Genomic DNA, 12,303 nt, shown 5'->3' on the forward strand with positions numbered 1-12,303 from the left:
TTGTGATCAGAGCTGCGTCGCTATGTGTGACACCACCTTTAGTCTCCTGACAATGGACAGAGTATTTGTGGCCAATCTAACCTTCATTGTCCATGTTATGTCCTTATTTACGGTGGGTTTTTCTGCTCTTTTGTCTGTATATTATGGGCTTTCAACCCATGTAGATAACTCGCATTGATAATTTCTACACATAACCCCATTGTCATTGATGTCTAAGCTGAGGTGGTATTTCTGGCATCTGCTCCCGTACATTGTGCATGTATGTTACACAATCTGCCTTCGTAGCTGAATCCTATAAGTCCGGTCTTCTCATTCTACAAAAAAGAATAGTCTGTGTGGTCAGGGATATCACTGATGCCAGCGGGAAGACATCGCAAATATTGATATCCACTGTTTAACCCCAATCAGAACTAATCTTTTAAGATCCTCTCGTATACCCCTTTAAAGAGTATGTGTCACTTAATTCCCCCCCCCCAAAAAAATAATTATTAAGGGGAACCTGTCATGTCCCCACTCTATTAACCATCGGATATGGGGTTAGTTTGCTGATTTATTATGTTCTGAAGCTGCTCGACCGCTGCACTGAAAGTCCGGCTACCGGAAGGAAATGCAGCCTCCAGCTTTCAGTTATAGAGGTGCGGCTTCAGTCACCTCTCAGTACATAGCTCAGTGCTTATAGCCACCACTCAGTAATACACTGCAGAAGTGGTTGTCCACCAGTGACGGTGGGTTGGCTGCCAGGTCCACTGCTCCTTTGGCTGCTGTGGCTACCCTCTGACTGAAAGCAGAAGGCTCCTGGGAGGAATAAAGTTAATTTCCTCCCTGTAGCCTCCTGCTTTACAATGCGACTAACCCCATATCTGCAGGTTAATAACATTTGGAGACATGACAGGTTCCCTTTAACAGATGTGTTGGGGGACATTAGTTTGGGGGCACTTACCAGTGGAGAAGTATTGCAGATTTTCCTCCTGCCCTTCTATGTGCATCTTTCTCACTAATCACAGAGGGGTCCGGTTAACAAAATTGTTAGAGGAGCTTTCCCATGTGCGGTGATTCTCCGATTGCGGAGACTGCAGGATGGATCGGGTCACGCTCAGCCACATTGAGAACTGAAGAGCTGTGCCCTCTGTGAGGATGCAGCGACGAACCTGTCCAGGAGGAGAACCTGTAATATGGTGGTAATCAAAATGATAAACAGAATTTGCAATTTTTGGATTATATCTGCAAAATTTACAATCTTTCTGCTGTTTGTTCTTGTTTTATTGGTTTATTGCAATGTAAATAGCTGAATACAACAAATATACCGTAACATCGGTTCAAATGCAATTTTTCCGAATTCTCCAACCCATTCATGCCAAACGTCTTTGGTACTTAGTGGACCACTTCCGGCTGTTGGCGACCACCCTTGTGGCTGTTGGCGACCACCCTTGTGGCTGTTGGCGACCACCCTTGTGGCTGTTGGCGACCACCCTTGTGGCTGTTGGCGACCACCCTTGTGGCTGTTGGCGACCACCCTTGTGGCTGTTGGCGACCACCCTTGTGGCTGTTGGCGACCACCCTTGTGGCTGTTGCGACCTGCCATAAATGCATCACCAGCTTCTGGTAGAGTTGTTCAGAAATGTAAGGTTACATGTATACTGCGCAATCCTCGGGGATGAATGTTCCTAGGGACGCTCTTTTTCTTGTGCTTCTCTTGGGTTTGTTTTGCTATTGATGTAAGAAATAAATGGATTTTGAAGCCAAATAATATAAACAATCTAAAATTATTTTATTGTACAAAATATTTACCGTATCTGTTGCACAGGTTCCTATAGACTTGTCTATATATCCGACTCTGTGACTTAGGCCTCATTCAGACGTCGGTGATTTCTCACATACCTAAAAAGTGGTCACGGAGATGGTGTTTTTCATCAGTGTTTTTACCATCAGTGATTTTGACTTAAAAAAATAAATAAATAAATAAAATATATAAATAAATACCAAAACTTCTCGTATCCATTTCAATATTAATCACGGGCTGCACACGGGTTGTACGCTGATGGCATTCTTGTGCTCTCCGTGATTTTCATGGATCGATAGACATGAATAGGTGATTTTTATTCATGGTGTTCATCAAAAACTGGTACCGTATACTTACCTGACATGTACTTTTTGCCGCACAGTGTCTAGACACCCCCATATGGACCGCACCATAGATTATAATGGGCACATGTTCTGTCCATGAAAAACAATGCGAGAATATGTTTGTGAGAAACAGACATCTGAATGAGACTTAGAGGGAGTTCATCAGCTCAAACTGACAGTATTAACGAAGCACATAGCCTTGCAGGGAATATAGCCTCTGTAAAAAATAAAAAAAAAAAAGGGGGAACCTTTTCAGCCATGTTTGGTTTTTGGCAACATGATCCAGAAAGACAGTAAAATCGCTGCTCTTTTGAAAAACTGAGGCACAAAAAACCCTCTGCGTTGCGAATGCATGATCGAAAAATGGCCTTAAAGCGCACCAATCGCCAGGATTTTCCTATATAACCTGAAGCGAGTGCTATACTGGCACTATCAGGCTGATTCTATACATGCCTGTAGTGGTCAGCTCGGATGTATAGGTTTTGAAATACAAGCAAGTAAAGTTTGTAAAATGAACAGCTTTTTTTAGTGACCGAAGCTACCGATCAGCTGATAGAAGGGGTGGGGTTTGATAGTGATTCCTGCCCCTTCTTCCTGTTCCTCCTCCTATCAATTATGCTAATTCCATTATAGAGGCGTTTTACTAATAGTTGTGATATAAATCATGGTGGCTAGAAGGACCTTGCTGACATAATACCCATGTGACCAGAAGGGGTGGGGCCTCATCCAACATAGCTGATACCAGGAAGCAACATTATTTTTCTGTTGGCTGAGGCCCAGCCCCTTCTGGTTGCATGGGCATGACATCAGCCACCATGATTTATAGCCACGACCTTCTATAATGGATTAAGCATACATAATAGGTGGAGGACAGATAGCGATTCCTGCCAAGTCTATCAAACCCCACCCCAGCTATTAGCTGATCGGCAGCTGCTTCCGATCAAAACACTGTTCATTTTGCAAACTTTACTTGCTTGTGTTTCAGAACCTATACATCCGAGCTGACCACTACAGGTATGTATAGAATTGGCCTGATAGTGCCAGTATAGCACTGGCTTTAGGTTATATAGGAAAATCCTGGCGATTGGTGCGCTTTAAGCCAACCATAAATGTTAGATTTCCTTCAGTCGTCTCTCCCACACACAGTAGCGCTTGGTCGGCCACATGCTCCTGTGTTCTGAGAAAGCCGCCGACAGGCATCTCTGCCAATGGTTGATCTCTGCGAGAACAGCGCATTCAGCAGTCTGAAATTGGATATATCTGATCAACATCACTGATCATCAATTGGCTGATGCCCCCATTAGTCGACTGGTTATGTGGACCTATTGTTCTCTAATCACTATTTCTGTTCTGCAGAATTGGAAATTCAGCGAATTTGTGCACACTGCTGTGACCAGGAGGCCCCGTTCACTGTTGCCTAACTGGTGAACAACAGTAGGGATGAGCAAACCTGAACGGTGACGTGAACAATAAAAACAACAAAACAAAAATAAAAAAAGAGAACTAATAAAAAAAAAAAAATTGTGGGCTTCTTACTAATTTTGATAGCTGTCTGCTTTATATGCATTGGTTAAGGGTTACAGCCCACAGTTGTCAGCTTTACTTGCGCTGGTTATCACAATTAGGAAAAACACCACTTTTTTTTTTTTTTGTTTAAAATCCACATTTGTTTGCAGAATTGCCCCCATTTTGCTTCACTTAACAGCCCTCCAGCCGTTACAACGGCAAGCACCAATGTTCGGCACTGACTTATATGGGGTCAATTCTGGGTCAGTGTACCGAAGCTTTAACTAAAGTCCGGCTGAACCCGAACTTCCCCGGGTCTGCAGTGTTAGCCTGAGATTTCTCTGCAGACAGTGCTTACTCAGGCACCCCAGTGCTGTCATCAGTAAGGGAGGTGGGGGCATGCAAAACTAGTGGGAAGTAGGGTGCAAAGCCTTTTAGGCACACAGAGGGTGCACCAAGCAGACCAAGTATATCTGATCATCCGTTTCTGCAGAACGGAGGCAGTGAGTTAAAATACTAAAGGTGGTATTGTTTTTATTTATTAATCTATGGGCTATATTTCTACAAGGCTGTGTGGTTAGTATATACAGTCCGTTCGGGCTGCCAGACACTTTTTACAATCCATGTTTTCCTTCTGTGAATTTGTTTTACAAAGAACAATCCGCAGGGATCGGGATGACCCTATCTTGTCTTTTGGTTTTAGACAGTGTCAGAATGCCTCCAGATCTCTTATGCAATTTGTAGAATTGCCATTTATACGGTAAGGCGTCTGTGGCTGCAGCCCGCTTGTGTCCGTGGTCATGCACCATATCATTACAATAATTCCCACCACCCATCGAGCAAGCATGCGCGCCTCTGTATCCAGTGACCGTGGTGGTTCCATTTCTTTCATTCATTAGTTTTTTTGTTTTTTTTGTGTGCACAATACAAGATGTAAAAGCTTAAAGGGAACCTGTCAGGTGCAATATGCACCCAGAGCCATGAGCAGTTTTGGGTACATATTGCTAATCCCTGCCTAACCGTCCCTGTATACACTAGCATAGATAAAGAGATCTTTAGAAAAGTATTTCTAAAGATCTTTTATTTTATGCTAATGAGGGCAGAGACTAGTCACAAGAGTGTTATATCCCCCGACTAGTCCGCCCTCTTAGCATGTTGGCACTCCCACAGGGGCGTACTAACATGCCAGTCAATGCAGCGTCACCAGCGTCCACTATTACTGCTGATCTGAATGCCGGGCACTTCCGCTCATGCGCAGTAGACCTCTTTGAAGCTAGGACGCGTACACCCGGCTTCATAGTGTGCATGATGGGAAGTGCCCGGCATTCAGATCAGCGATGACAGAAAATACAGGTATGTGCGTCACTGCTGGTGATGCTGCATTAAATGGCATGTTAGTCCTCCCCTGTGGGCGTACTAACCTGCTAAGAGGGCGGACTAGTCAGGGGATATAACACCCTTGGGACTAGTCCCCGCGCTCATAAGCATATCATAAAGGATCCTTAGAAATACCTTATCTATAGATGTCTTTATCTATTCTAGTGTATACAGGCACGATTAGGCAGGGATTACTAATAGGCACCCAAAACTGTTCCTGGTTCTGGGTGCATGTTGCACCTGACACTTTCTTTTAAAGGGAGCCTAAAAATACAACAAAATTCTGTCAAGTAGGCAAAAAATCTCTATACGTGTCACCTTTTAAAACCTGGGTAACGCCCGGCCTGATTGCCCTAGGATCACGCAGGCCTCGTCCACAGCTGGTTTTCTGTTTGGATTTTCCCGGACATAAAATCCGCTGGTTGTGATTGACCTTTCCTGCACAGATATTCCCCCACATTGCACTTGGGAAGGTTAATTTGCATGTGGATTCACAGTTCGTTTTATCAGCCCTGACTCGTCAGATTACTGCACAACAGGTAGTTTCCATTATCGTCCTCGCACCTATAAGGCTGCTTTCACACTTCCGTTTTTTGCCGTCAGGCACAATCCGGCAAAAAAAACTGATGCAATGGATCTGGCGAAAAAACTGAAAGCATAAAAAAAAAACTAATGCAACAGATCCGTTTTTTCGCCAGATCCATCAGTTTTTTTTTTTTTTATGCTTTCCGTTTTTTGACGGATCCATTGTGCTACTGCGCTTGCGCAGTTCAAAAAACCGGGTCAGTCGTTGGATTCCGTCATATGCCGGATGATGACGGATCCAGCGCCCATAGGCTTTCATTGTAACTAACGCTGCATGGCGCCAGATCCGGCGCCATACAGTTTTTCGCCAGAGACGAAAAAAACTCTGCAAGCAGCAAAAGCCGGATGCAACGCAAGGCCATGCGGCACAATCCGGTGTGAATACAAGTCTATGGGGGGAAAGAAGCGATCCGGCGGCAACAGACGCCGGGTCCGTTCTGTCCGGTTTTTACTGGATTGTGCCGCACGGCAAGAACCGGATGTGTGAAAGCCGCTTTAGGCGAATTTGGACGGCGGTATAAATTGGACTGAGATCGGACCTCAATGCGCTGACTGGCCATGCATCTCCGGACCCAAGCGTGACGTCTGCATATAACTATATCAATCAGTCACGCTGTGGTCCGGACAGTCACGGCCAGTCCGAGCAGGGTGGTCCGATCTCAGTCTGATTTTATACGGTCGTCTGTATTCAACCTTATAGCCATACCAAGCAGATTTCATTTAGATTGCGGCTACACGGCAAATGCATGTCATTCATCAGGAACTTTCAGAGAAGTCAAAAATATTTGTGCAATTTGCTATTTTTTTGTGCTGTGATTTTTTTAATTTTTTTAATTTTTGGGTTTTTTTGTTTTGCTTTTTAAAAAAACAAAAAATCCTGCAATTTTTGCAGCTGCATGTGACTTGCAATGGAGTCACTTGCAAGTGAAGTGAGCCGCATGCAACTCCCAGACAGAAAATCCTACATATTAAGAAACGTTTGTGACTATCGCAGGCGGCCATGCCGCACCATATGAAACCATGCGATGCGCTGTCATTATGCTGCACTCCGGCTTCAGTGCCGCCCCATGCATGTACCCCTAGCTCTATCCTTTCATTGCACATTGTCAGAAAATGTAAATTGCTTGTAACCCTTTTATTTTTTTTTTAGTTTGTTTCATGATTGTTCTTTTTTTTTTTTGTTTTTAATTGCCAGTGTAAAGGGCCCGTTACACGCTACGATATATCTAACGATATGTCGTTAGGGTCACGTTGTAAGTGACGCACATCCGGCATTGTTTGATATATCGTTGTGTGTGACAGCTACGAGCGACTGTGAACGAGCAAAAATACTCACCTTATCGTTGCTCGTTGACACGTTGCTTATTTTCAAAAAATCGATTGTCGTTCTGCGTGCCGGTTGTTCATCTTTCCCGGGGCAGCACACATCACTCCGTGTGACACCCCAGGAACGATGAACTGCAGCTAACCTGCAGCAGCTAGCCATGCGGAAGAAAGGAGGTGGGCGGGATGTTACATCCCGCTCATCTCCGCCCCTCCGCTACTATCGGCCGGCCGCTGTGTGACGTCGCTGTGACGCCGAACGTCCCTCCCACTCCAGGAAGAGGATGATCGCTGCCCACAGCGAGGTCGTTTGGATGGTAAGTACGTGTGACGGGGGTGACAGACTTTGTGCGATACGGGCAAGAAATTGCCTGTGTTGCACAAACGATGGGGGCGGGTGTGACCGCACTTAAGATCGCACGATAAATCGCTGTGTGTAAAGCGGCCTTTAGGCCCTGTGCATACTAGAAAGTGTTTTTCTCAAATTTCTTGAGTCTGAAAGATTAGCGCACTTGCGTTCAAATAACGCACTGAAAACCGCATGCGTTTTTACCACGTTTTTTCCGCAGGTTGGTCCCTGCATTTTTTTACCTTTTTATCTATGGCAAAAAAACGCAGGTACCTGCAGAAAAGTGACATGGGCATTCTTTTTCTCACGAAATTCTGCAGAAAGAATGTTGTTGAGAAAGTGTGCGCACAGCTACATATATATAGATATATATAGATATATAGATGTTGTTGTGTGTAGTTAACAAGTGTTTGTGTAGGGGCTGTACATGTTCTGGGTGTTGTCTGGGTGTGGCGGGGGGTGAGAGCGGTGTTGTATGTGTGTTGCGTTGTTTGTGGAGCGCTGTGTGTCTGTCGCGTTGTGTGTGTGTGTGTGTGTGTTGCGCGGTTTGTGTGGGTGTGGTGTGTTTTGGGGGGAGGTATGTTTTGTGCAATGTGTGTTGTGCAGTATGTGCGTATATTTATGTATGCCGCGGTGTTGGGTGTTGTGTGTGTGTGCGGCGTTGTGTGTGTGGGTGTCTGTGTATGGCGGTGTGTGTGTGTGTGTGTGTGTGTGTTAGGGGGAGGTGTGCACCCCCCATCGTGCCCCATCCCCCATGCTGCTTATTCCCCATCGTGCTCCATCCCCGATGCTGCGCACCCCCCATCGTGCTCCATCCCCCATGCTGCTTATTCCCCATCGTGCTCCATCCCCGATGCTGCGCACCCCCCATCGTGCTCCATCCCCCATGCTGCGCACCCCCCATCGTGCTCCATCCCCCATGCTATAATAGTTCTCCTATTATACTCAGAGAGGAGTATAATAGGAGGACTATAATAGGAGGAGTAGTCCTGGGGGGAGAGGAGTATAATGCCGGCTCCCTGCACATGTGTACCGGGAGCCAGTGTACGCTGGTAACTATGATACACATCGGGTAACTAAGGGACCTTAGTTACCCGATGTGTATAATGGTTACCAGCGTTCACTGGCTCCGTCAAGATCCCAGCATCGCAAGGTTATGTGTGGCGCTGCTGGGATCCTGACGGAGCCGGTGTACACTGGTAACTATGATACACATCGGGTAACTAAGGGACAAGCGGCCAATCCATGCGGAGGGCGGGGCCAGGCCGAGGCGAGCGGACAATCCGTGCGGGGGGCGGGGCCATGGCGAGCACAGCGGCCAATCAGCTTTGTGTCACCGTAAGGACACAATTTTGGAGACACAGACAAAGGCAAAAATAAATATATATATATATATATATTATATATTATATATTATATATTTATTATATTATATATTATATTATATTATATATTATATTATATTATATTATATTATATTATATTATATTATATTATATTATGCTGGGGAATGCACAAGGAGTAGAGGAAAAATCAGCACCTACTTAGGAGATAAAAAAAACCTCTTCTTTATTGCAAAAACCATGTATATAAAAACATAATGCAGTATTAAAAGTAGACCATGTCTATGCGTTTCAGACCCCAAAAACTTGGCCCTTGGTCATGATTAAGGGCCAAGTTTTTGGGGCCTGAAATGCGTAGGCGGGGTCTACTTTTAATATTGCATTAGGTTTTTATATGCATGGTTTTTGCAATAAAAAAGGTTTTTTTTTTTTTTTTTTTTTTGGATCTCCTGAGGTAGGTGCTGGTTTTTCCTCTACTCGTGCATGCTTTTCGGCAGGATCTGGCCTGTCTTAAAACCGGGCATCTAATTTTTTCACCACATGAATTGCAAGGTTTAGATGAGCTGTTAGATTTTTTTATTTTTTTTTTAAATTTACTTCCCCCCCCCCTCCCCCACTGTTTGCTGGGGAATGTCTGCAGAAAAGTTACAAGAAATTTTTGCAGCAAAAAAAACGCAGTGTGCGCACAGGGCCTAAAGCCCCCCCCCCCTGTATACTCTAGGCCGGACGTTGGTTGGTTTGGCCGGCAGTGGTCTCTCCCAATTCTCTCCCACACACGGGCACTCACTCTGCCTAGTGCTCCTGTTTTCTCTATAAGAGAACCTCCTGAAAGCGGCTTTTCTGTTAAAGAGCAATTCTTATCTCCCCCAACACCTTCCCCTTACACATTAGATTGTTGTCTGAACCTAGTAGTCTAATGTATCTAAGGGCCTTAAAGGGAATCTGACAGCAGGTTTTTGCTACTTCATCTGAGAGCAGCATGATGAAGGCAAAGAGATCCTGAATCCAATGATGTATCACTTAGATTACTGGCTGCAGCCGTTCTGACACAATTTATTATTTTTTTTTAGATTTAGCAATGCAGCAAAGCTGATAGTTGTCACCGCCCACACCAGGCTCTCTATACAGATTGTACATTGACAGTGAGGTGTCAGAGGAGAGTCATGCCTTACTACTGTGCGTTTGTTTGACATTGTAGTCCCAGCAATGAAGTCCTGCTGATTTAAACCAACATGGCAAATAAATAACAGATTGGACCTTGATAAGACAGGTATCCCTGAGTTCTATGTTTTAACCCTTACAGCATGTTATCTTAAGCTTACATAGCAAAAACCTGCTAACAGATTCCCTTTAAGAAATAAGCCGTTATTTGGAAACCATTAATAAGCAGGATATCTGCCAGATATAGTTTTATCATTTTATTTCTATTCTGAGACCTTTAGGAGTAATGTAGACCCCAGAGAGACGACTACACTTAGAGCCAAATATGAACAACAATAAAGTATCTAAGACGCATTGGAAGCAGAAAAGGATATATCCAGATCTATAGCTTTCCTAAACAGAATTTGTCACCAGGTCTTTGCTGCTCTTAATTAAGGCTGCTTTCACACATCCGGTTTTAGCAGTGCGGCTCAATCCGGCTCAAAAACCTATGCAACGGATGCGGCGAAAAAAACGGATCCGTTGTATATGTTTTTCCATGCGGCCCGTCCGTTTTTTGACGGATGCGGCTTGATACTGAGCATGTGCAGTTCAAAAAACCACATCTGGCGGCTGGATGAGGTTTTTGCCGCAGGACGCCGCATCCGACGTACATAGGCTTGCACTGTAAATTGCGCCGGATCCGGCGCGATGCATTGTTTTCGCCGCAGACAAAAACGTTCACTTGAACGTTTCATCCGGCCGCCGCATCGGCTAAATATGCCGCACCCGTCAAAAAAACGGACGCAAGGCCATGCGTCATAATCGGGCGCTAATAAAAGTCTATGTGGAAAAACCGCAGCCGGCGGCAAAAAACGTATGCGGTTTTCCCCACAAAGCGCCGTATTGTGCCGCACAGCAAAAACCGGATGTCTGAAAGCAGCCTAAGAGCAGCAAAAAGTATAGAGAGACTCTTGTGTCCACGGTAGAATGTACCTGCGGATTTTTCTGCATGAAAATCCGCGACTTTCGTGGCAAATCCGCACGTTATATTTGCCGCGGATTTTGATGCGGATTTTTTTTCTTCTTCCCCATTCTATACCCAAAATCCGCACCAAAATCCGCAACAATAATTGACATGCTGCAGATTTTTCCGGATCAAAATCCGCGTCAAATCCGCCGCGGAAAAATCTGCAGCATGGACACAGCATTTCCAAAATGCCATTGAAATGGCTTGGAAGTGCCGCAGCTGCAGATTTTTGAAAATTCCGCGGTAAATCCGCACAAAATCCGCAGCGTGGGCACATAGCCTTAGGCTATGTGCCCACGCTGCGGATTTTGCCGCGGATTTGCCGTGGATTTACCGCGGATTTTCCGAAAATCTGCAACTGCGGCACTTCCAAGCCATTTCAATGGCATTTTGGAAATGCTATGTCCATGCTGCGGATTTTTCCGCGGCGGATTTGCCGCGGATTTTGATCCGGAAAAATCTGCAGCATGTCAATTATTGTTGCGGATTTTGGGTATAGAATGGGGAAGAAAAAAAAAAATTTGCATCAAAATCCGCGGCAAATTCGCGGTAATCCGCGGCAAAAATAAGGTGCGGATTTGCCGCGAAAGTCGCGGATTTTCATGCAGAAAAATCCGCAGGTACATTCTACCGTGGACACATTGTGGCAATGTCGCTTGCTGGGCTACTTGCTGTAGTTTGGAGAAAATGCATTTTATTTTCTGCAGCTCTGCTTGTCTTAGTGAAGAACCCTGCACTTGATTCCTTCTTATTCATGAGCTCTGTATAACCCCGGGCTGATTGGCAGCTTTATGCCTATGCACAGTATACACAGAAAGGTAGTGGTTCCAACAGATCTCATTACTGAGGACTAGCAGATTATGATTTTTATCAAAACTACAACAAGAAGCTCAGCAAGTGACACATCACTGGAGTTGGGGTCTCTGTCACTATTTTCTACTGTCCTGTGAAGGGAAAGCATAAATCTGGTGACAGGTTTTCTTTAAAGGGCAGCAACAACTGGAGAAACGTTCTGACAAATGAAGACCCACTAGAGATCTGCTTGTGATCTGACGGCTAAAGCCTGAGCAGATGTATATTTACCCCATAGTGGCTTCTGCGGGAGAAATGTGACATTACATGAATGGGTGACCTATATCATGTATTGTTGTCCGTCCCCCTAGGACTTATGGTCATAGTCTGTCCTGACGGGCAACTACTTTTACGCGTCAGGTGTCCATACACATTAGATGAACTTCAGCAGAAGCTGCCATCAAACGTGTGTGAAGATCCTGCCTCTCTTCTGATGCCCACATTTTTATTCTCACAGATAAAAACCCTCCGTTATTGGTGTCAAGTAGTGGCATGGTGTCCTGCCCCTTGATAACACTTGCAAGCTCAATTGATTTGTGGAGCATAGGGCCGGTGGAAGCCATCCAAATGCTGCTTCGGCTGACTACGATCTTTGCTACGTGGCCACCCAATTTTGTATCAGTCGCATTCTCGAATACTGGCGGAGTTGAGTTCCTGTAGGGTTGTCCTGTTTA

At 45.0% G+C, this 12,303-nt stretch overlaps 1 protein-coding gene across 2 annotated transcripts in view; it reads left to right on the forward strand.

Moving 5' to 3' along the window:
* The window catches only part of ARL15 (ARF like GTPase 15), a 381,074-nt gene that overhangs the window by 45,384 nt on the left and 323,387 nt on the right, over positions 1 to 12,303 (forward strand). Inside the window, exon 2 of one of the 2 annotated variants that reach the window (XM_075342828.1) lies at positions 4,334 to 4,390. The exons of the other annotated variant lie outside the window; for it this stretch is intronic. Within the exon in view, the coding sequence (XP_075198943.1) occupies positions 4,334 to 4,390 (57 nt within the window). The remainder of the gene's footprint in view (positions 1 to 4,333; positions 4,391 to 12,303) is intronic. 2 annotated transcript variants of the gene reach the window in all.

Source organism: Anomaloglossus baeobatrachus, chromosome 1 (assembly GCF_048569485.1).
Source record: "Anomaloglossus baeobatrachus isolate aAnoBae1 chromosome 1, aAnoBae1.hap1, whole genome shotgun sequence".
NCBI classification, from domain to species: Eukaryota; Metazoa; Chordata; class Amphibia; order Anura; family Aromobatidae; genus Anomaloglossus; species Anomaloglossus baeobatrachus.